This window comes from Hemitrygon akajei, chromosome 3, assembly GCF_048418815.1.
Source record: "Hemitrygon akajei chromosome 3, sHemAka1.3, whole genome shotgun sequence".
In the NCBI taxonomy this organism is placed as follows: domain Eukaryota; kingdom Metazoa; phylum Chordata; class Chondrichthyes; order Myliobatiformes; family Dasyatidae; genus Hemitrygon; species Hemitrygon akajei.
The window spans coordinates 188,236,949-188,263,018 of record NC_133126.1 but is presented as its reverse complement, the minus strand read 5'-3'; the positions used below and the strand labels follow the sequence as shown (position 1 = coordinate 188,263,018).

At 43.2% G+C, this 26,070-nt stretch overlaps 1 protein-coding gene across 3 annotated transcripts in view; it reads right to left on the bottom strand.

Annotated features, from left to right (window-relative positions):
- LOC140725744 (mediator of RNA polymerase II transcription subunit 12-like protein) overlaps nucleotides 1-26,070 on the bottom strand; it is a 676,368-nt gene that overhangs the window by 52,093 nt on the left and 598,205 nt on the right. For all 3 annotated transcript variants that reach the window (XM_073041599.1, XM_073041601.1, XM_073041600.1), the window contains exons 36-39: nucleotides 24,500-24,661; nucleotides 17,924-18,286; nucleotides 17,226-17,385; nucleotides 11,524-11,744 (exon numbers count right to left, since the gene is read on the bottom strand). In XM_073041599.1, the coding sequence (XP_072897700.1) occupies nucleotides 11,524-11,744; nucleotides 17,226-17,385; nucleotides 17,924-18,286; nucleotides 24,500-24,661 (906 nt within the window). The remainder of the gene's footprint in view (nucleotides 1-11,523; nucleotides 11,745-17,225; nucleotides 17,386-17,923; nucleotides 18,287-24,499; nucleotides 24,662-26,070) is intronic.

Here is a 26,070-nt window from a genome sequence, read left to right as displayed (position 1 = left end):
TTTTCAGACTGGCCTGGTTAAAATCACCCAAAACGATGGTAAAGACGTTAGGGTGTGCTGTTTTGTGTATGTTGATCCCATTGCTCAGATCATCTAAAGCCTGCATGACATTGGCCTGAGGTGGAAAGTAAACTCCTACCAGAATGACCCCAGAGAACTCTCATGGTAGGTAAAAAGGACAGCACTTAACTGCTAGATATTCCCAGTATGGTGAGAAGAACTGGGAGAGCTCTAATATATTTGTGCACCAAGAAGAGTTGATCATGAGGCATACTCCTCCACCTCTGCTTTTGAGAGACTCTATAGATCTATCCTGATGGTGTATAGTAAACCCGTCGATCTGAATCGCTGTATCCAGTACGGAAGGGGTTAACCAGGATTCCGTGAACCAAAGGACACACACGGAACTGATGTCCCTCTGATTCAGCACCCTAGCTCTGAGATCATTGATTTTATTCACCAGAGACTGCATGTTTGTCAGCAAGATAGTCGGTGTTGGGAGTTTAAAACCCTGTTTCCTTAAATGCACTTGTATCCTTGATCTGCAGCCACGCATCCTCCATGGAATCCTATATAGAGCTTCTGTCCACAATCAGCCTTGTTTCCATCAGTTTGAAGCAGTGTTAGATTTAAATGCAATAAGGCATCTTTGTTGACTGTACTGACCTTGAAAGCAGTTGTGTTTTTTAGCAGTATCAGGCTGAAACGAGAATATTTAATTGTATCCATTGAGAATACTGCTGCTACTCGAGTCGCCCCTAGGCGCCCAGGAAGTATTACTTTAAAGTCATTTAATGTCTCTGCGCATTACTGCTCCTGATAAACAAAAAAATCCACATGATAATAAACCTGATGCTGATTTTGACTCACTTGTAAGGCACAATTCTCCAAAGAAATAGACTAAAAATACACGCGTCACTTGCTATATATTTGAGGGGGATACAGGGGTGGAATCCAACAATGAGACAAATTATACCAGACAGGTGCATTAAAAGATCCAATTCGTTCTAAGAATGAGAGTAAAAATAGAGCTAGATACACTCAGTGGCCACTTTATTAGGTACACCTGCTCATTAATGCAAACATTTAATCAGCCAATCACGTGGCAGCAACTCCATACATAAAAGCATGCCGGCATGGTCAAGAGGCTCAGTTGTTGCTCAGACCAAATATTAGAATGGGGAAGAAATGTGATCTAATTGACTTGGACTGTGGAATGATAGTTGCTACCAGATGGGACGGTTCAAGTATCTTAGAAACTGATCTTCAGGGACTTTCATGAACAACTATCTCTGGAGTTTACATAGAATGGATGTTAACCTTTTATGGCACCATCTTTTGAAGACAACCCCAATAATATGAATGGTTGTGCCCGTGATGGAGCTGGCTAAGTCTACAACCTTCTGCATTGGAGCTTCCAACTAGGCAGTGAAGCAACCAGTCAGACGGCTCTCCACCATAGAGTATTTGATGATATACCAAATCTTCTCAAACTTCTAATGAAGTATAGTTGCTGGCCTGCCTTCTTTGTGATTGTATCAATGTGTGGGGCCCAGGATAGATACTCTTTGGGATGTTGGTGCCCAGGAACTTGAAGCTACTCACCCTTCGCATCATTAACCCCTCAATGAAGATTGGTGTGTGTTCTCCTGACTGTCCCTTTCTGGAATTCCCCAATAGACGCCTTGGTCTTGATGACGTTGAGTGTGACACCACTCAACAAGCCGATCTACCTTACTCCAGTGCACCTCCTATTTGCCATCTAAAACTATGTCGCTAACAGTGCTGTAATTGGTGAATTTATAAACGGTGTTTGATCTGTGTCTAGCCACACAGTCATGAGTGTAGAGAGAGTAGAGCAGTGGGCTAAGCACACATCCTTGAGGTACATCTGTATTGAATATACACACAAATGCACAAGTTAGCAGCAGGAGTAGGTCATTTTATTCCCTCATGCCTGCTTAACCCAATTAGATCATGGCTATTCCAACTGTAACCTCAAATCTCCACTCCTGTCTAAACTTCAGAACTGTCCACCCCATAGTTTATCAAGAAATTATCCATCTTACTCTTAAAAATATTCCCTGGCTCTGCTTCCACCACCCTTTCATGTAGCGAGTTCTGAAGTGTTACATCATTGGGAGAAGAGTTTTGGCATTATTTGTCTTAAATGGGTTGTTCTTTGTTTTTTTTCCTCCATACAGCAACTCCTAGTTCTAAGTACTGTAGGAGAAAGCATCCTCTCTATCCACAAAACGTGAAGATCTATCCAGATGAGAGACCCTTACCCACTCATTCTGTATGGATGCCCGGTGATCTTCTATCTCAAGTCTGTTGCATTGAGCATTAAGTTACAAGCAAAACCTCAAACCAGTGACAGCTCTGGGGAAAATGACTCTTTGATGAGACGAGGACAACTGCATTGATCATCATTGAACTGTCTGCAGCTGTCGCTTGAGTAAACAGCTCATTATAATGAGGTATTTTGGGAAAGTTGTCTCTTGGTTTTATTATAATCGTGAGCGTAATGGCATGACATGCACAGACAGATGAGTAACAATGCCGGTTTTCTTCTTGGACTATGTTGCTTTTGCAATAAGTAGCAGATGCCTTTTGTTGTTACTGCATTATAACCTACTGTAAATGTTCAAATGCTATCATATGCTATATCAAGTTTACCATCTCCCTATTGCATTTAAAATTACAAATGAAGTCAATTTTATCAAGTGTGTTTGTGAAAGGGTAATTAAAGGCAGATTGGCTGCTTGTCGGTCTTTGCTTCTGTATAGCTTTTGTCATTCTATTGTATTTCCTTTTTTTTCTTGTAAATGTCTGCAAGAAAATGAATGTGAGGGTAATATATGGTACCATATACTTTGATCATAAGTTTACTTTGAACTTTGAATTTTTATCATAATTTATTTAAGATCAGGACCTGACTGGATTCAGATCCTAATCATGAAAATATGCCATTTCATTATTAGGTACGTCTGTGCATTAATGCAAATATCTGATCAGGCAGTCATATGGCAAACTCCGCTATGGACAGTCCCAAGCCTGGCTGCAAAAGGAGGAGGGCTGGAAATGGGGCTAGCAACCCCACCCTGTAAAAACCCGGAGCTACAGAAAGAGCTGGTCATTGACCTAATCGAAGGTGTTGAGGTTGAGAGGATTGAGAGCTACAAGTTCCTTGGTGTGAACATTACCATTGATCTCTCATGTTGAAGCAAAGAAAGCTCCCTTAAAACCTGTTGAAGCAAAGATGCCTCATTGAGAACATCCTACCTTGATTTATAATGGCTTGGTCTGGCATAAGAAACTGCAGAGACCTGCTGACACATCTTAGCACACCTCCCTCATTAAGAGATCCACCTGATTTTTATTTTACCTTCATTGCACTTCCTCTGCTTTCTGCATCGTTATTGTTTTACTCCATTCTATCTCAATGCACCGTGTAATGATTTGATCTTTATGAACAGTATGCAAGACAAGCTTCTCACTGTTTAACAGTGCACGTGGCAAAAAGCAAACCAGCCCCAATTTCTCATTAAAAAGTCGGAACCATAAACCAGCAAAGCATAATGAATTGATGTTTTTGCAAGGGTCTTGTACTGGAAATTATACAATGTACGAGGGCCAAAGGATAATGCCTTACATGTTTAAAATGGAAGGATATCACATAAATCCAGGAAACCCAAGTCTCCAGATGCAGGAAGGGTGTGCTGTGGAGGTAGGTGTCGCAGTTAAAAAGGAGTTTCCACAACTTCTCGGTCATTTCTCCTGCATTCTTTCAATCGAGATGAAGGGCTTTAACACAAAATATCAGCTATCCGTTCCTCCTTCCCTTCCCAGTTCCCCCTCCACCCCAGCACAGATGCTGCTCAACCTACTGAGTTTCTCAAGCAGTTTGTTCGTCGTTTCAGATTCCAGGATCTGAAGTTTGTTGTGTCCCCTCTAGTTTGTAGGGAACAAGGAAAAATCAAGAGCTGGGCCAGCGAGGGGGGAGAGTGAATATCATAATATTGTTCGACAGGGTTGCATTGGGTTCCTAAAGGTGACCAAAACCCTGCTGGCCTCAGATTCGGATAAGCGTCTAATTGAAAAATGTGGCTGATAGTCTACCGCAGGCATTGGTGCTAGGACCTTGGCTGATTGTGATATATGCTCAAAGTTCAAAGAATATACAAGTTCAGATTTCTGTCGCAGTTTTACAAAACTCAACAGAGGTTGCGCTCGAAGTTTTGCATGAAGTTCTGGTATAGGAAGAATGGGGTATTTCTGCAGAGGGTTTAAAGGAGGTTCATCAGGATATTGCCTGGATTGGAGGGCTTCGGTGATGGGGGAGGGGGTGGGATTGGCTGGAACAAAAGAGGCTGATGGGTGACTATATAGAGATATAAAATTATAATGGCATAGGTGCTTCTAATATTTTCTCTCCAGGGCAATGGTGTCAAACTGCCATTAAGATTTATTTACCTACTTATTTATTTAATAATAGAACATGGTAACAGGTCCTTTCGGCTCACCTAGCCCATACTGCCCAATTACACACATGACTGATGAACCTACCAAGCAGTACATCTTTGGAATGGGGGAGGAAGCCCATGCAGTGGAGGTGGTGGCATCCATCGGTCTCGAGAGACCATGGATCTGTGCCTGGAGTTTACTAGTCTGATGCCTTGCCCACTAGGCCACGCGCCATGCAGTCACAGGGAGAATATACCCCTACCGACAGCAGAAGGAATTGGCCCTGAGCTGGGAGGAGGTTTAAAGGGGACTTGAGTGGAATGCTCTTATTTTACACACTGCATGGTTGATATATCACAAATATGTTGTCAGATGAGCTGAGGGAGTCATTGACAACCATTATGTTTAAGAAACACTTAGACAGGCACTTGCATGGGGAAGGCACGGAAGGATTTGGTGTTAATGCAAGCAAACTGGATTAATGGGGAAAATGCCAGGATGTACAAGATGGGCCCAATGGCCTGTTTCTGTACTTCATATCTCTGAATCCATGATTGAGCACTCATAGTCTTCACTAGTCAAAAAGTCAGAAGATTTATAAGCCCCTGAATGAAGAAATTGCACTTTTTCTTGGTCCAAAGACTGATAACAAACTAGAATTTGGCCCCTCATTTGCTGAAGTACATGTGCATTACACTCTAGCAGAACAAACTCCATATTCAATCAGAACCAGGTAACTTGCGAGTGACAGGGGAGCGAACCTGGGTATCACTTTTTTACAAGAACCAAACTAGGATGATAAATCCCAGATGATTCTCAGTGAGGAGTTGTCCGGTCCCTTGACATATGTATGGCTGAATATCAAAATCCAAAGGGTTTACAATTATTTCATCCTGAAAATATCCAGTTATTAAACATTTCATGCTGTAATTTCATTAGGGTCTTGAGAAGTGAGTGCATAAATGTGAACACACTGAGGGTGTGCCAGAAATGAAATGCATCGAAGTCACTGACCAAATATTTGTCATGAATGCCAGTATGCTGTGTACTATTGATTAAAAACAGCAGAGTGGGCGATTAAAATATGTCAGCTAATCATCTACACTACATACACTTCTTCCATAATACAACTTGTTCTGGTAACTATCTCCAGAGATTATTCCACACGTCAGGAAAATGGGACCGTACAGCAAAGGAACAGGCCCTTCAGCCCATGACGTTGTGTCAAACTCACTATGCTACTGAGACTGAATACCTATGATTACATGGTATGTACCCCTCCATCCTCTGCATATCCATGAGTCTAAGAGCTTCTTAAATGCCTCTGTAATATCTGCCTCCATCACCATCCCAAGAAGCACATACCAGGCAACCACCACTCGGTGTAAAGAAAGGCCCTGCCCTGCACATCTCATAGAACAGTGCAGGTCCTTCAGACTATGAGGTTATGTGGAGCTTAACCTACTCTAAAATCAATTCCTCCATCCCACACAGTCCTTCATTTTCCCTTCATCCATTTGTCTAGTGCGCCTTCAGGGTGCCGGATTTTCATGGCTCTGGAGGCGGGCTGGTACCGCTAACTGATGTGTCGCGGGAGAACAAGGAAGATTGGAAGCATTGGGCTTGCTGTTGGCTGTGCACCCAGAGGCAGAGAGCTCAGAAAAAGTGATGCAACAGACTTTTAACACCATAAATCAGCGAGTTGTTTTGTTCTGTCTCCCTTCTCGCTGTGAAACGGGGGCGTCTCTTTTTCCCTTATTAGGGAGAGAGAGAGAGAGAGAGAGAGAGAGAGCCTGTGGTATGTTGAATACTGGATGGGGGGTCATTGCCTTGCTGCTTATGCATGGAAGGGGGGAGCTGGGGGGACATTGGGGTTCTAACATTCAACTGTCATTCATTCTTTGGGGCACTCCTCTGTTTTAATGGCTGTTTGTGAAGAAAAAGAATTTCAGGAAGTATATTGTATACATTTCTCTGACATTAAATGTACCTATTGGAACCTATCTATAAGTCTCATGAATTTTCCCAAATGTATCTGCCTCTACCACCAGTCTTGCCACCTACCACACTGTGTAAAAATGCAGTTCTGATCTCCCCTGTACTTTCCTCCAATCAGCTTAAAATTATGAACCCATCCCCTGCACCTCCCCACCACATCAGCCATGTCTGCCCTGGAAAAAGGCTCTGGCAATCCACAATACCTGCATCTCTTAACATCCTAAACACCTCAAACACGTCACCTCTCATTCCCTTACACTGCAAAAAGAAAAACCCCAGTTCGTTCAATCATTGCTCATAAGACATCTCATTTGAACTTTTCCCTTTTCACCTTAAATGCATCCCCCATGGTATTAGACATTTGAAGCCTGGGTAAAAGATATGTGACTGTCTACCCTTGGCTCTAGGTTAGGAAGAACAGGAAGGTAACACTGCTGGTGTCACAGAAAAGAACAATAATTGAGTAAGCACTCATATCTGATTAATTTTATAAGTCTCATTCAAAAATATTTATATATATATATATATAAAACATTTCATTGGGCTGGCCTAATGAAGTCTGAATGAAAGGTGTTGGCCTGTAACATTGATTATTCATTCCTTTCCATAGATGCTGCCTGACCTGTCCAGCACTTTGTACGTGTTTCATTAAGCTGGCAGCCAGATAGGGGTGCATCCAGTGAGGGAAGTAAGCAGTTAGTGCAGGGTTGCTTTGTGGCCATTCCCCTCAGCAACAAATAAAGCACCTTTGCATACTGCTGGGGGGATAACCTATCAGGGCACGGCAGCAGCTGACAGGCCAGTGGCCCTGCGGCCAGCCCAGAGGTTCGGTAGGAAAGGGTAAAGTGAAGCAGAGTGGTAATGATAGGAGGCTCGATGGTGAGGGGGACAGACAGCAGATTCGGTGGCCATGAAAGAGAAGCCAAGATGGTGTATTGCCTCCCAGGTGCTAGGGGTCAGGATGTCGCAGAGCAGTTGACGAACATTCTCGAGGGAGAGTGAGCAGCCAGAGGTTGTGGGTGCACATTGGCCCCGATGACAGGGGTAGAGTGGGCTAAGAGGTCCTGCACAGTGAATATAGGGAGCTAGGGAAGATGGTGAAGAGGAGGATCTCCAAAGCAGTAATCCTTGGATTACCCCCAGTACCATGTGCTAGTCGGGGCTGGGATATGATGATAGTACAGATGAATGAATAGCTGAGGAACTGGTGTAGGGGACAGGGTTTCAGATTTCTGGATCATTGGAATCTCTTCTGGGGGAGGTATGACTTATACAAAAAGGATGGGCTCCAATATCCTGGTGGGAAGGTTTGCTCAAGCTGTTGGGCAGGGCTTAAGCTGTTAGCACGGGGCTGGGAACTGGAGTGATAGGGCTGAGGGTGGGACAATTGGTGCATAACTTGACACAGTGTGAAGTGAGACTGTGAGGAAGGACAGTTCAGTCTGTGGGAAGAGGTGAAGTGTAACATAGGGGTAAAATTGAAAAGGGTGATGAATACAGGACTGAAGTACTATAATTGAATACATGCAGGTAGATGATCTTGTGGTGTAGTTAGAGATTGGCAGGATTAATGTTATGGGCATCCATGAGTTGCCGCTGAAAGATCATAGTTGGGATCATAGCTTAATATCCAAGGATACCCATTGTGTTGAAAGGACAGGCAGGCAGGTAGAGGGAGTGAGGTGGCTCTGTTGGTAAAAAATGAAGTTAAATCCTTAGAAAGAGGTGACATAGGATCAGAAGATATAGAATCCATGTGGCTAGAGTTAAGAAACTGCAAGACCCAAATAGTAGTTAAATACAGGCCCCTAGACAGTAGCTAGGCTGCTGGATGTAAATTATAAAAGGAAATAGAAAAGGTACGTAAAAAGGACAATTTATAATAGTCATGGGTGTGCAGGCAGTTTGAGAAAATCAGGTTGGTGCTGAATCCCAACAGAGAGAATTTGTAGAATGCCTACAAGATGGCTTTTTAGAGGAAGTGGTGGTTGAGCCGACTAGAAGAAAGGCAATTCCGGATTGACTGTTGCGTAATGAAGCAGATTTGATAAGGGAGCTTAAGGTTAAGTAACTCTTAGGAAGCAATGGAGGACTAGGAAAGGGCGGACAAATTTAATAAATATTTTTCATCATTCTTCACCGTGGAAGACACTAGCAGTATGCCAGAAATTCGACAATGTTAGGGGGCAGAAGTGAGTGCAGTTGCTATCACTAAGGAGAAGTCCCTGAAGGTTCATAAAGTCACCTGGACCTGATAAACTACACCTCAGGGTTCAAAAAGAAGTAGCTGAAGAAATTGTGGAGTCATTAGTAATGAACTTTCAAGGATCATAGATCTTGGATTGGTTCTGGAGGACTAGAAAATAGCAGATTTTCTGAAGAAAATAGAAGAAAGGAGATTATAGGCCAGTTAGCCTACCTTCAGTGGTTGGAAGATATTGGAGTCCATTATTAAGAATGAGAATTCAGGGTACTTGGAGACACATGATAAAATAGGCCAAAGTCAGCATGGTTTCCTTAAGGGGAAATCATGCCTGACTCTTCTGTTGGAATTACTTGAAAAAATAAAAGCAGGCCAAACAAAGGAGAATTAGTGGTGGTTGTGTTCTCAAATTTTCAGAAGGCCTTTGACAAGGTGCCGTACATGAATCTGCTTAACAAGATAAAAGTCCATGGTATTACAGGAAAGACACTAGCATAGACAGAAAATCGGCTGATTGGCAGGAGGCAATGAGTTGGAATAAAGGGAACCTATTATGGTTTGCTGCTGGTGACTAGTGGTGTTCCACAGGGGTTGGTATTGGGACCACTTCTTTTAACATTATATGCCAATTAATGGATTTGTGGTGAAATGTGCAGATGATACAAAGCAAGGTGGAGGGGCAGGTAATGCTGAGACAGCAGGGAGTCTGCAGAAAGACTTGGACAGATTGGAAGAATGGGCAAAGAAGTGGAAGATAGGCTATAGTGTAGGGAAGTGTATGGTCACCTTTGGAGAAGGAATAAAGGTGTAGGCTGATTTCTAACTGGGAGAAAATTCAAAGATCAGAAGTACAAAGAATCTGTGTGTGACTGTTGGTCCTGTGTTTTGCTACTTGGCCCTACAGTAACGCCGTTTCACTTGGGTGTGTTCATGAGTATTAATATATGGTTGAATGACAAGTAAACTTAAACTGAATTTTATTTATTGAGATACAACGCAGAATAGGCCCTTCCGACCCTGAGTTTAGGCGCCCAGCAATCCGCTGATTTATTCCTAGTCTAATCACAGGCAATTTAAAGGCACGTATTTGGTCTGTGGGAGAAAACTGAAGCACCCAGAGGAAACCCACATGGGGAGAATGTAGAAACTGCTTACAGGCAGCGGCAGGAATTGAACCTGGGTTGCTGGGATTGTAAGGAGTTGTGCTAACTACTACACTACCACCTCTGAATCTGAAAGGCAACTGTTCCACACAGAGAGTGGTGCATAAATGGAAGAAACTGCCAGAGGGACTGGTTGAGGCAGGTACATTAATAACATTTAAAAGACATTCAGACAGATACATGGATAGATAAGGTTTAAAGGGATATGGGTCAAACACAGGTAAACAGAACAAGGTTAGATGAGAAGCCCGGTCTTGACCAGTTCGACAAAATTCAAGATTGGTTACTGTCATTCTTCAGTACACAAGTGTACAGGAGAATGAAATGATTTTTACTTCAGATGCAATGCAGGATTAAAAATCACAATAACATAAAGAACACAATAATAAATAAATGAATATAAATATAAAAGCATCCTATTGAACACAATGTAGGAGTGACTGAGTGTGGCCATATATACAGTAATTAAGATTAGTTTAATACAGAGACTGATTGTATGTGCGTAAAGAGACACTAGGTATAGAGCAGCTGATGTGGATGTAGGCTGAATGACTTCCTGATACTAAACTGCGCTGTCATCTGGTTACATCTGAAGTTAAACTCTTATCTGTCTGTTGTAGTTTTGTCACCATTAAGTCCATTAGGCAATAGAAAGACAGCAGCTTCCCTGCTGAAATCAGCAGTGGATCCACCCCACACTAGTGTGGCCATATGAACACAAGATACAGAAGCAGAATTAGGCCATTCAGCCCATTGAGTCTGCTCTGCCATTCCATCATGGCTGATTTACTATCCCTCTTAACCCCCTTCTCCTGCCTTCTTCCCATAACCTTTGATGCACTTTGATCAAGAACCTATAAACCTCTGCTTTAAATGTACCCCGTGACTTGACCTCCACAGGAGTCCGTGGCAATGAATTCAATGGATTCCCCACCCTCTGGTTAAAGAAATTCCTTCTCATCTCTATTTTAAATAGACGTCTCTCTATTCTGAGGCTGTGCACTCTGGTCCTAGATTCCCCCACTGTGGGAAACATCCTCTCCACATCCACTCTATCTACTCCATTCAATGTTTGATAGGTTTGAATGAGATCTCCCCTCATTCTTCTAAACTTCAGCGACTCAGGCCCAGAACCATCAAATTATCCTTATGTTAACCCTTTTATTCTTGGAATGATACTCATGGACCTTGGCCTCAGCATGGCCTTTCTTTGATAAGGGGCTGAAAAATGCTCACAATACTCCTAGTGCAGTCTGAACAATGCGTTATAAGGCCACAGCATTACATCTTTGCTTTAATATTCTAGTCCTCTCCATACGAATGCTAACATTGCTGTTGCCTTCCTACCACAGACTCAATCTGCAAGTTAAACTTTGGGAACCCTGCACGTGGACTCCCAGTTCCCTTTGCACCTCTGACTTCTGAATTTTATCCCCATTTAGAAAATAGTCTTGCTCTTGTTTCTTCTACCAAAGTGCACGAGCACCCATTTCACTACATTGTATTCCATCTGCCACTTCTCTGTCCATTCTCCTGATCCGTGTGAAGTGTTCCCTGATGCTGGGCAAGGTCCCCCTTGTGGCGGCCATTCTGAGCTCTGATACTGGGAATAGGAACTTGTTTACTGTGTACCCAATGCAGAAACATTATTGGATTGACACGCCCGGTTGGACCATCCCGGTGGAGACGCACCTGCTGGAAGCTCCTGGACTGTGCCTGTTGCCGGAGTAGTCGCTGTTGATGCTGTTGCTGTTGCTGCAGCAGCTTCATCTGCAAAAGCTGCTGCTGGGGAGAGATGCTGGGCACTGAGGGAGGCTGCATCATGGACCCGGAGCGACGCTGAAGCATGTTGGTGAGGGCCTGCTTGGTGCTCGTGGGGTTGAACTGACCCGGAGGGTCCAACCTGGGTCCTCCTGCAAACAAAGAAGCGAACAATCATTCGACCTCAGAGAGGATACTTTCTACAGTGCGGGGTGGAGGCCTCTGACCACAGCGCACAGCCTCAGAAGGGATAGATGACCCTTTAGAACAGAGACGGAGAGGAATTTCTTTAGCCAGAGGGTGGTAAATCTGTGGAATTCATTCCCTCAGACAGCTGTGGAGGCCAAGTCATTGTGTGTATTTAAAGCAGAGGTTGATAGGCTCCTAATTAGTACGAGTGTCAAAGGTTATGGGGAGACAGCAGGGGATTGGGTTTAAGCGGGATAATAAATCAGCCATGATTGAGTAGCAGAGCAGACCTGATGGGCCGAGAGGCCCAATACTGCTTGCATGTCTTATGGTCTATTTACGATTTGCCTATAGGCTCTAGCCTGCAAAACCTGATAGGCACTGAGTATGGAGAGATTAGGAGAATGGGCATAGCAATGGCAAATGGAGTACAGCCTACAGAGTATATAGTCGTGCACTTCATTAGAAGGAATAAAGATGTAGACTATTTTCTAAATAGGGAGCAGATTCAGAAATCAGAGGTGCAAAATGATTTGGCAGACCTTGCTTTGGATTCCCTAAGGGTTAACTTGCAGGTTGAGCTGACAGTATTGAAGGTAAATGCAGTGTTAGCATTCATTTTGAGAGAATATATTTAATATGTGAAAGTAAGGAAGAAATGCTGAGGCATTGGTCACACTACTCGTGGAATATTGTGATCGGTTCGGGACCCCATATCTAAGAAAGGACATGCCAGCACTGGAGAAGGTCCAAAGGGGGTTCACTCGAATCATCCTGGGAATAAAACAGTTAACATATGAGGACAGTTTTATGGCTTTGAGCCTGTAATTGTAGAAGTTTAGAAGAATGAGGGGGGATCTCATTGAAACTAATCAAATACTGAAAGGCCTAGATAAAGTGGCAGAGGAAAGTATTTTTCCCGTAATGGGAGAAGCTTGGACCAGAGGGCACAACATCAGAATAGAGAGACATCACTTTAGAACAGAGATGAGGAGGAATTTCTTTAGCTAGGATGTAGTGAATCTGTGGAATTCATTGCCTGAGATGGCTTTGGAAGCCAAGTCATTGGGTATATTTAAAGTAGAAGCTCATAGGTTCTTGTTTAGTAAGGGCATCAAAGGTTACCGGAGATGGCCGGGGAATGGGGTTGAGAGAGGGAAAATGAATCAACCATGATGGAATGGCAGGACAGACTCAATGGGCTGTACGCCTACTTCTGCTCCTATGTCTTAAGATCTAATAAACCAATTTCAATGCCTTATTCATTGCAATAAATAAAGATTCCAGAAGTGACTAGTATTAAGTGCAGTTCCTGGGAGCTGTCATATAAGGACCAGCAAAGTCTTCAGGACTGAATGGTCTATTCCTGTTCCCATACAATCTCACTTGCTCTGGGCATAAAATCATATCAAGGTAAGTTCCTGATTTCGAAACCTGCATGGCCACTGAAGGTTAAATCGGTATTTAGAAATTAATTTTCTGATGTCTTTCAGGCCAACTTTCCTGATTTCAATTGTTCTACCAGTGTCATTTAAATGTTCAGCTGGAATTTCCTCACCTAAGCTTCCTTGCCTTGTTTCCATATTTTAAAATCCTCTTTAAAATCTGTGCTCAACATTTTTTATCATTTTATTTCATTTTCATGGAGATGATGAAGTATGGTAACAGGCCCTTCCCGTCTAATGAAACCGGGCCATCCTATTACCCCCACGTGACCAATTAACCTACTAACCCGTACATCTTCGGAGTGCAGGAGGAAACGGGGACACCAGGAATAAACCCAAATATTGACAGCTAATGCAATGTAAGGTGCACTGGGAGGAGACCACAAGCGTCACCACGCTTCTGGCAGCAACGTAGCACACCCACAACTCACTAGGCCAAACCAGTGTGCCCTTGGAATGTGGGGAATCTGGGGCTCCCAAAGGAAACCCACGCAGTCATGGGGAGAACGTTTGTACGAGTTCCTTACTGAGAGAAGCAGGACTGAGACCGGGACACTGTCACTGTTATAGTGTTATACTAACCATTACGCTATCACACTGCCCATGTTGAAATCTGTAAGGTTATCTAGCTAACCGTCACACTTCATCCCTGTAGCAATCTTATTCTGTTACAGGTGATGAAACAATGGAGCAAGAATCTCCAGGCGGAGCTCAGTGGGTCAAGCAGCATCTATGGAGGGCAACAAAGTGTTGATGTTTTGGGCCGAGACCCCTCACCAGGATGAGCCGACTGCTTGGCTTGCTGAGTTCCTCCTACAGATTGCTTTTTGCTCCAGTATTCTCATGTGTGCTCTCTCTACTATAGAACTGGAACTTGTCTTTCCGGTATTAGGGTTTACGGTGCCTTAAATGCAGTCACCATCATCATGTGCCATGTCGTATGAAGTAGGCAATCACAGGACCATGAGAGTTCTTGGCAAATTTTCCTGCAGAAGTGCTGCTGAGGATGACTGGAAGAATTGGATCAGCTCATTATTGAATGGCGGAGCAGACTCGATGGGCTGAATGGCCTCCTCCTGCTCCTGTATCTTATGGACTGGTAGATTCTCTGGATTATTGGATGACACTTCTGTTAACATACTGCCACACCTTTAATTTTAAAATGTTATACAAAGAGTAGCCACTTTATCAGTTATCTCCTGTACCTACTAAAGTGGCCACTGAGTGTGTGTTCATGGTCTTCTGCTGCTGTAGCCCATCCTCTTCAAGGTTCAACGTTTTGTGCATTCAGAAACGCTCTTCTGCACAACTGTTGGTAACAGATGGTTATTTGAGTTACTGTCAGCTTGAACCAGTCTCCTCTAACCTCTCTCACTAACAGGGTGTTTTTGCCTTTAAAACTTCTGCTCACTGAATGTCTTTTTTGTTTTCACACCATTTCTCTGTAAACTGGTTGTAGATGGGTCATATTCTGCATGGAGGTCGGTGACCAGTGGAGTGTCTCAGGGATCTGTTCTGGGACCCTTACTCTTTGTGATTTTATAAGTGACCTGGATGAGGAAGTGGAGAGGTGGATTAGTAAATTTGCTGATTACACAAAGGTTGTGGGTGTTGTGGATAGTGTGGAGGGCTGTCAGAGGTTACAGCAGGTCATTAATAGGATGCAAAACTGGGCTGAGAAGTGGCAGATGGAGTTCAACCCAGATAAGTGTGAACTGGTTCATTTTGGTACGTCAAATATGATGACAGAATATAGCATTAATGATAAGACTCTTGGCAGTGTGGAGGATCAGAGGGATCTTGCGGTCCGAGTCCATAGGACACTCAAAGCAGCTGTGCAGGTTGACTCTGTGGTTAAGAAGGCATATGGTGTATTGGCCTTCATAAATCGTGGAATTGAATTTAGGAGCTGAGAGGTAATGTTGCAGCTATATAGAACCCTGGTCAGATCCCACTTGGAGTACTGTGCTCAGTTCTGGTCGCCTCACTACTGGAAGGATGTGGAAACCATAGAAAGGTGCAGAGGAGATTTACAAGGATGTTGCCTGGATTGGGGAGCATACCTTATCAGAATAGGTTGAGAGAACTCGGCTTTTTCTCCTTGGAGTGATGGAGGATGAGATGTGACCTGATGGAGGGGTACAAGATGATGAGAGGAATTGATCATGTGGATAGTCAGAGGCTTTTTCCCAGGGCTGAAATGGCTAGCACAAGAGGGCACAGTTTTAAGGTGCTTAGAAATAGGTACAGAGGAGATGTCAGGGGTAATTTTTTTACGCAGAGAGTGGTGAGTACGTGGAATGGGCTGCCACCAACAGTGGTGGAGGTGGATACGATAGGGTCTTTTAAGAGACTCCTGGACAGGTACATGGAGCTTAGAAAAATAGAGGGCTAGGGGTAACCCTAGGTAATTTCTAAGGGAAGGACATGTTTGGCACAGCTTTGTAGGCCAACGGGCCTGTATTGTGCTGTATGTTTTCTATGTAAACTCTAGAGCCTGTTGTGGATGAAAATCCCAGGAGATCAGCAGTTTCTGAGATCATCAATCCATCCTGTCTGGCACCAACGTTCACTCCATAGTCACTTAGGTCACATTTCCTCTCCATTCTGATGTTTGGTCTGAACAGCAACTGAACCTTTTGAACATGTCTGCATGCTTTTATGCCTTGAGTTGCTGCCATATGATTGGCTGATAAGATACTTGCATTAACGAGTTGTACAGTTGTACCTGTTAAACTGGCTACTAAGTGAATAGTACTACAACAAATTATCCAGTGAACATGGTCGATTTAAAAAGAGCATAGGAAAGACTGCCCCCAGAGAAATCAAGGGGAGCACAAGAAATTTGGCCCCAGTGCCTTTAAAAGATCAGATGAAATGGGATCCAGTGTGATTAAAGAGAGCAAGAAAGACCTTGGTGAGTTTCAAGGTAAAGTGGGGACTGGAACCCAGGTTAATGTCAAGGGTATGTGGAGATATCACCCGTGCCAGATACTGAGCCACTGGAATTTCTGAATAGTCAGATAGTGGACTATTGGAGTCTTAGTGCATTTGGTTTGTGACAATTACATTAATGAGCTCTTCATTTCCCTAACAATAATAATAACAGATTAAACGATCACAATCTTCATGCACTCAACATAACGTACAAACACCAATGTTCTCGGAACAGAATGCTGACATATTGAAACACAAGAAGCTGCAGATGCTGGAATCCTGGAGCAACACACCAAGAGCTGAAGAAACTCAGCAGGTCAAGCAGCATCAATGGAGCAAAATGGACAGTCGACATTGTTTATTGAGACCCTTCAACTGGGCTGACATATTGCAGAGTGCTTTTGAGAGAATGTTCCCCTTTCCCAGCTTTCAAATATTTTCCTAGTTTCTGCGCTGTAGTGTTGAATAACTTTCATAATCTAATTCTCTTACTCAAAACGTTCAAAGGTGAGGGGCTATCAACCTGGAAGGAATCACATTGCAAGTTTATTTTTAATATATAATTCATTTCCAGGGTTTCTGTTCAATGCCCATCACTAAATCAGATTAATGTTTGTCTGGGTTTTATCGTCAAAGGTACTGTTTTTTTCCCCCTCGGATAGTAAAGTCCAAAACTAAAAGGCATGGGTTTAAGGTCAGAGGGAAAAAAATTAAAAGGGACATGGGGGCAACTTCTTCTACACAGAGGGTGGTGGGTGTTCAGAAGGTGTGCTCAGAGGAAGCTGTAGAGGTGGACACAATTACAACAATTAAGAGTTATTTAGCCAGATACATGAGGTATGGGTCAAACGGGATTAGCTTGAATAGATAACTTTGTTGGCATGAACAAGTTGGTCCGAAGAGCCTGCTTCTATGCTGTAGAACTCCATGATTCTAATGCCTATTGCACATGGAAATAAGGCATTATTTCTACAGTACTGCTACTGAACCTATCACCAGGAATAGTCATGCAGTACCTACATAGATTCCAAACACACAACAACGGCTTATCTCTGTACATACCTGGTGGGAGCGGCTGGTTCTGGAAGTAGAAACCAGATTGTTGCAGCTGACCCATAAGGTTGTAACCCCAAGAGGGTGCTGCCTGGGGATGGTGTATCAACTGCGAAGACATTGGCATGTAATTCGGAGGCACTCGGTATACATTGTTTTGTTGATAGTCCTGCAATGGATAGGATGAAGGTTAATGAGAATAACTATTAATATTGGCATGACTTAGCACGTGAATGTTTCTGAATGGTCTATGAAATGAGAGGGAAAATACAAGAATTGGGGTTAAAAAAAACCTCCGGAGGAGATCAGTTTATTGAGAAGTATCTCAAGAACAAAACTGATGGTTGACATGTTGGGTCAAGACCCTTCATCTGCACTGAAAAATAGAAGCGGGTGGGGACAGCAAGTACCAAGTGCCTTCAGGGGTTAAATTTGTTCTTCCACATTACTCTTGGCCATAATATATGGCAGGAAGGAGATAGAAATGTACATCAAAAACAAAAAGGCCATTTGTGCCCTCTAGGTCATGTTTGAAGTCTCCCTAATTTGATCCACCTGATTCCCTAAACCTTGCCTTGTGAAAATCTATCAACTAATTGACACAACATAAAAAGTATTGGGACACTGAGTTGCAATTCAACTTTAACCATAGGACAAATAGATCATAAAGGTATGGGAATGGCAACATGTTACCAGTTGGTCCTTACATCTATTCTCGACGCTGATGATTTTGGCTTCTTTTTCCTGTTCCTGCTCTTCTTCTCATCATCCTGAGTGCTTTTGTTCTGGTCCGCGACATCCATTGGCTTCTTCTCTAAATCCAGCGATACTGGAGTTGGGGGCTCATCCTCGTCCTCGGGGGGAAGTGGTAAAGGCTCCAGGTAGTAACTCCGTGGCTTTGGCTTGGGGTGAGTGTGATACAGGAGGAGGTGATGCTGATCTTCATACTTGATAACCTTGCGATCGACGCACACGGTGCCAAACCAAGCCCAGGAGAGTGGAGCTGGATTCTTGTGTCCCTCAAATAAATCCCAAGGGTTAACCTTCTGCTTTGTTGACACTTGTAGACCCTATAGAGGAGAGCATGCATCACAAATCAGACTAAAGCATTAAGTCGTAAAACAGCAGAAGCTGTAAATGATCAAAGTGGCACTGTGACATTATTTCATTAGGAGTTTGCTGGAGACTTTGGTGACATACCAAATCTCCTCAAATTCCTACAGATGCACCGTGAACAACATTCGGACTGGTTGCATCACCTCCTGGCATGGAGGCACCTATGCAGAGGATCGGAAAACAATTGCAGAGGCTTGTCAACTCAGCCAGCTGTATCATGGTGACGGGTCTCCAGGGCAATTTGAAAAGGTGACGCCTTAAGAAGGAGGCATCCACTACGAAGGACGCTTATCATTCGGGACATGACCTGGTCTTATTACCACCGTCAGGGAGGAGATACAGGAACCTGAAGATCCACACTCATTGTTTTAGGAACAGCTTGTTTCCTTCCGCCATCAAATTTCTGAATGGTCCGTGAACCCATGAACACTACCTCGCTATTTTGCTCTGCTTTTGCACTGTTTATTTACTTTGTATATTCCTTATTGTAATTTATAGTATTTTTAATGTATTGCACTGCACTGCTGCCACAAAGCAACAGATTCCACAATATATGTCAGTGATAATAAATCTTATTCTGATTCTGAATCAACTCGACACTACCTTAGCGTCTGAATCAGAATGTTTCAGGTTATAATTCCACCCGGGATATCTGAATGTAAAAACCTGTGTCACAATGCCATCATAGGTAGGGGGCTCATAAAGCAAGCTTTTAGCCTTTATAAATCACAGAATTAAGTACAGAAGTTCAGATGTTATGTTGAAGTTGTATAAGATGTTGGTGAGGTTGAATTAGGAGTATTGCATGCATTTCTGGTCACCTAGCTACAGGAAGGATATCAATTAGCCTAATACAGTGCAGAAAAAAATTACAAGCATTTTTGCTGGGATTAAAGGACTTGAATAATAATGAAACACTGAATAGATCAGGGCTTTATTCCCCAGAGCAGAGGGGAGATCTAATTGGGGTATACAAAATTATGAGGGGCTTAGTTAGGATGAATACATGTAGACATTTCCCCCCTCAGATTGGGTGAGACAACTAGAGGTCATAGGGTGAAAGGTGAAATATTTAAGGGGAATCTGAGGGGGAAATTATTTCGCATAGAAAGCTGTCGCATAGTTGTGGCAAGTATATTATCACCATTTATCATGCATTTAGAAGGTTTAGAGCAGAGGTTCTCAACTTGGTATCTGCAGAACCCTTGCTTAATAGTATTGGTCCATGGCATAAAAAACGGTTTGGAGCCCCTGGTTTAGAGGGATATGGGTCAAATACAGGGAATTGGCGCTGGCTTATATGGGAATCATGGTCAGTGTGGACCAAAGGCCCATTAACTTGCTGTGTGACTCTCTGATTCTAACCTGTGCCACTCAGAAGCTGGTGTGACTGGAACGAGCTGTCAGAGGAAGTGGTTCATGCAAGTTCAGTGCTAACAGTTAAGAGAAGTTTGGATGGGTACACGGATGAGAGGGGTATTGAGGACTCTGGGTTGGATGCAGGTGGATGAGACAAGGCAGAAGACCAGGGTGGCATGGACTAGATGGGCCAAGGATTTGTTTCTGTGCTGCAGTGCTCCATGATACTATTCTAGTGCAGTAAAGACCATGTTGTGGATAATGACTTTCAGATAAGATACTAAATCGAGACTCACAACAGAATTCACAGCTCCAGGGATTCCGCCTCAGTCCTAACCTTCAAGTGCTGCCTGTGTGGCGTTTGCATGGTTTTCCCTGCGGCATTGTGTATTTGCTCTGTTTTGGTCTCATTTTATTGGATTTTATTTTATTGCGCTACAGCGCAGAATAGGTCTTTCTGGCCCTTCGAGTCGTGCCACCCAGTAAACCCCCGACTTAACCCTAGTCCAATCACAGGGCAATTTGCAATGACTAATTAACCTACCAACCAGCGTTTCCTTGGACTGTGGATGGAAACCATAACACAGAGAGAACGTACAGGCAGTGGCTGCAATTGAACCGGGGCTACTGGTCCTGTAAAGTGTTGTGCTGACCACTATGCTACCGTGCCACCTTCAAAGACATGCAATGTGGATTAATTATGCATTGTAAATTGTCGCTGGTCCATAGAGGTGTGGTAGCATCTGGGATGATCTGATTGGAGCATGGCTGCATATAATATCTGGGATTGGAATAGGATTAGAGGCAGAATAGAGTCAATGAGCTGAAAGACCTATTTCAAAGCTAGATTCTTATTCTAAAGAAGTGAAGGGACACTATTACACCTGCCCTGGCTGCTAGCACCTTACTAATTTTATTTAAACTGGTCATAATTGCATGACTATTTGTCAGAGCTGTTTAGCAAGCAAACAAACGGCAAAGCTGACACCACTGCGGTAACTGCACTGAAAATTACTTGTACAAAAATGGGCATGCTGAAAATACTCAGTTGATCAGACCACATCAATGGAAAGAGAAAGAGCCCTCAAGTGTCATCTCTGCTTCTCTTCTCATAGATGTGCCCTGACCTGCTGAGTATTTCCTGTATTTTCCCTTTTTGTTTTAGATTTCCAATATCTTTTCTTATTCACTGGTTATAAAGTTCTTTGGGACTTCCTGAAAGAGAAGTGATAAGTGTTTTCTAATTGGAAATCACTATTTTGAAATAAGAACAAATCTCTTTGATTTAGATTTATGCTTGCAGCCACCGACATGAAGTTCAATCCTGACACTTCATTATCCACACCATTCCTTCCCGCATTTGTAAAGAAATGAAGTATACCAGATATCCTCTCACTCTATGTAGTGCTTGTAATAACAGTTGTGAACAGTGATAGTTACTCTAAGCCCATCACCATTTTAATGTGCTCATCTGTCATGTGCTTATTCTGCATTTTTGTTCAAAGCTACAGAGAGTAATTTGTTAAGAACCCTAGCACAAATTTACACACACTTCAAGCGTCTTGTGCCTCATGTGTATAAAGTTGTATAGTCCAGAAAGGACCGTTTAGGTGATTAGACATGCAGCTGATGCATATAAACTAAAGTGTTTATAGAGGGATAAAAATTTGACTTTTAGTAACATGGAATCAAAATTGAAAAGGATGAAGAATACAAGACTGAAGGTGTTATACATGAATGCACACTGTATACAGAATAAGGAAGATCTTTTCGCACAGTAAGAAATTGGCAGGCATGACATAGAGGGCATCACTGAATCATGGCTGAAAGATCATAACAGTTGGGAGCTTAAGATCCAAGGACTCTCACTCTGTTGAAAGGACAGGAAGGTATGCTGAAGAGTGTGATGGCTCTGATGGCAAAAATAATGAAGTTAATCCTTAGAAAGAGGTGTAGAATCCTTGTATGTAGAGTTAAGAAACTACCAGGATATAAGATCCTGATGGGAGTTGAACATGAACCTCTGAACAGTAGCCAGGAGGTGGAGTACAAATTACAATGGGAGATAGAAAAGGCAATTAAAAACAGCAATGATAGCCATGGGAAAATTCAACATGCAGGTAGATTGGGAAAATCAGGCTGGTGCTGGATCCCAAAAGAAGGAAACTGTAGAACGTCTGTAAGACAGCTTTTTAGAGCAACTTGTGGTTTAGCCCACTAGATAAAAGGCAATCCTGGACTGGGTAATGTGTGATGAAACAGATTTGATTAATGAGCTTAAGGTAAAAGAACCCTCAGGAGGCAGTGATTTAAATATGACAGAATTCACCATGCAGTTTGAAAGGAAGAAGCTAAAAATGACATGTCAGTATTGCAGTGAAGTAAAGGGAATTGCAGAGGCATGAGAGCCGAGCTGCCCAAAGTTGATTGGAAGGATCCTCCAGCAGTAATGACGCCAAAGCAGCAAAGCTGCTGTTTCTGGGAGCAATTCAAAATGCAGAGGCCACTAATTCTGCTCCTGCATATAGTCTTTACACCAACAAAAAGTGATCTGGAAAAGGAATTTATCTATTTATTGACATAAAGCGCGGAATAGGTCCTTCCAGCCCTTAGAGCTGCACCACCCAGCATTCCCCGATTTAACCCTAGCCTAATCACAGGACAATTTACATTGACCGATTAACCTACCATCTGCTACATCTTTAGACAGTGCACGCCACTGTTGTAACATGTGGTTATTTGAGTTACTGTTGCCTTCCTGTCAGCGTGAAGCAGTCTGGCCATTCTCCTCTGACCCCACTCATGAAAAAGGCGTTTTCACCCACAGAACTTCTGCCTACTGGATGATTTTCATTTTTTTCACCATCCTTTGTAAACTCTAGAAACTGTTGTGTGTGAAAATCCTAGATCAGCAGTTACTGAGATACTCAGACTACCCCATCTGGCACCAACGTTCATTCCACAAAGTCACTTAGATGACAGTTCTTCCCTACTCTGATGTTTGGTCTGAGATAGATAAGACTTTTGGGTCAAAGCAGAGTTTAAAGTCAAGTGATGCAGAGGTCAGGCAGGGGAATGGAGTTGAGATCTGATCAGCTGATTTTATTGACCTTCTCTCTTGTTCTCCTTCCTGTACTTCACTGATACACATCAAGAAAAGCCCAGCCTCGTGGTGAAGGAGTGGATTGTGACATGGGTGTCAGGTGTTGACCTTGTCTAGATGTTTAAGAAAGTTGAATTGTTTAAAAACTTTAACAGAATTGTTTCTATAGACTTTGACTGAAGCATCCTTGAAAATCTAAGAATATCCCGAATTATGCTGAAGTTGCATACTATATATCTGAGCTTCAGATAACTGTAAGGCGACCGTGATGCTCCTATTGTCAAATAGTCCAAGGTTACAAAGTGTTGATATTAACTAACTTATAATTAACCAGTGTCACGCCTATAATTTAAAGAGTGGTTAGTGGAATAACATAAATGCAAAAGATTCCGCAGGTGTTGGAAATCCAGAGTAAAACACAAACTCAACAGCTCAAGCAGCATTTATTCAAGAGAATAAACAGATGATGTTTCTGGCTGAGACCCTTCATCAGCACTGGACAGGGTGGGGGGAGGTGGTTAGAAGCCAGAATAAAAAAGGTGGGTGAGGGGAAGCAGTCAAGCTAGAAGTTGAAAGGTGAATCCAGGGGAGGGAGAAGGCACGTGGGCGGGAGAGGGGGATGAAGTGCGAAGCTAGGAGGTATTAGGTGGAAAAGGTAAAGGGCTGAAGATGAAGGAATATGATACAGAGGAGGGTGGACTGTGGGAGAAAGGGAAGGGGGAAAGGCTCCAGAGGGAGTTGCAGGGCAAGTGCAGGATAGGTGAGCGGAAGAGAAGAGATAAAATTAGAGTCAGAATGGGAAATGGAAAAAGAGAGAAGAGTGAGGGTCAGGAAAATTACTAGAAGTTAGAGAAATTCATGTTCACGCTGTCAGGTTAGAGGGTACCCAGACAGAACACGAAATGTTACACCTCCAGTCAGAGAGTGCCCTCATTGTGGCAGTAGAGGAGGCAATGGGAGTGCAAACTCAAATGAAAATGGGTACTAGTTTCAGAATGTTATCACCTGACTGAGTAAATAAACCAAGTTAAGGAATAGATTTTCTACTAAATAGCATCTTTCACAAAAACTTTTCATGCTAAATCATAGGTTGTGGGAACAGTCCAGTGATGGGGTGAGTGAAGCTGAGTGAAATTATCGCCTCTAGCTTAAGTGCCTAATAGCTGAGGGGTAATAACTATTCCTGAGGCTCCTGTACCTTCTTCCTGATGGCATCAGTGAGAAGAGAGCGTGGCCCGGGTGGTGGGGGGTCCCTGATGATGGATGCTGCTTTTCTGCAACAGAGCTCCATGCTGGGCTCAGGACAGATCCATTTTGGATGAAACCATCTTGTTCCCCCAGTCTGGGAGACCTCCGAACTCTCTGCTACCTCTCAGGTCTCACTGCCAGTAGCCTTATGATGTTTACTTTTTAAATATGTCATAAATGCACCTTATTATTTGTTAATTTATTTGTGCTAATATCACTTTATATGCTATGTGTTAGTTATATGTACTCTGTTGTGCACTTTGATCCACAGGAACATTTGGCAGTATACATGTGTATGGAGGAATGACAATAGACAGACTTAATAACTATCCAAAAAGGAAAGACTGTTCAAAATAAGATATACTAATAATCTAGTAACTTTTCTTAAATGTTATTAGAAATAAAGATAAAATACGAGTTGAGGGTTTCTAACGTGATCTCGTCACACAATACCTGCCTGTTTTTTATCAATGGAGTCAAATCCTGCAATTTTGTTGCCCTTTGTGTCGATCAAAGATCCCATTGGCTCACAGGTAATCACGTCACAGGTTTGCTTTGGCAATGGCAGCAGCTGGCGTACCTTGTCGATGCTTTCTGAATGTTTGTCGCCTAGCTCTTTCTGGCAGGGAAGGGAAAGTAGAAAAGGACATGTCAAACACTGTAACTGGGACATGGTGTGAAACACAAGAGATTCTGCACACGCTGGAAATCCAAAGCAACACGCAAAATGACGGAGGGACTCAGCCGGTCGGGCAGCATTACGGAGAGGAATAAATACCTGACTCCTCGGGCCAAGACCCTTCATCAGGACTGGAAAGGAAAGAGTAAGGGATGTGAAAGTTGGGCAACGGAGGAAGTACAACTAGACTGCACGCTCTCCAAACTTCTGCTTGCTCTACTCAGTTGACTCTTCCATTGCAACAGAAGTTTTTAAGCTTCGGGGGGGCGCAGTAGTGTTGCAGTTCGTGTAACGCTATCACAGTCCCAGCAATTCCACCGTCAATAAGGAGATCGTACATTTTCACGATGACTGTGTGAGTTTCCTCTGGGTGGTCCCGTTTCCTCCCACATTTCAAAAGCATGCCAGGTTTTCCTCCCACATTTCAAAAGCAAGTCAATTGGATAAATGGGTGCAATGGGCAGCACAGGCTTGTTGGACTGGAATGGCCTTTCCCCTTGCTGCATTTCTAAATAAATAACTGATCTTCCCTGAGAATCTGATCATCTTCAAAACATCAGATCTCCCTAATCTACAACCACCCACCAGTAAAACATGCACAGAAAAGCAGCCCTTTCCTCCAAGTTTCCTAACAGCTAAACAAGGTTTCTCCTTCACTGTTACGGGCTAGAGACTTGGAACTTGCTCCCGTGGAGGGTAAGGGGCGGCAGCTTACCATCTAACACAACACTTAGGGGTGGGTACTACATCCTAGTCATTCAAACCAGGTCCACTGTAGATTTAGAAATCACCTGCTTTAGATGCGATTTGACTTTCGCAAATCTATGATGGCTTTCCTGGAATGACCCAGGCTTTACTGAGTGGCAGTTTAATTTGTTCCTAACAACAGGTTCTTAGACTTTTCCAGTCCTTGTTAACATGCCTGAATGTCCTCATTTTATCAGCCCCTTTGCTTCAACAGTGGAATAAAGTCAGCAACCCACCAGCTCTCAGGTGCTTCTGCAGTGAGACCCGAAAGACTGCACCTCAGCCACTTATATCAAGATTCAGATTTATTTATCACATGTAAATTGAAAGATACAATGAAATGTGTCATTGGCATTAACAATCAGCACGCTCAGACACATTCTGCTGACAACATAGCACTATGACAATGGCCAACAGAACTGCACACAACAAGCAACAAAACAACAACAGTAAAACAAGCCTTATCCCCCCACCTCCCACCCACACACGCAAACAGTCCTCCAACCCCAGGACAGGTCGTTTTCTTCCGCGTCCAGCGGCCTTGGACTCACAGACATCGGGCTTTGAATTCCCCCGCCTGCTTGCAGAGATCCACTGACTCG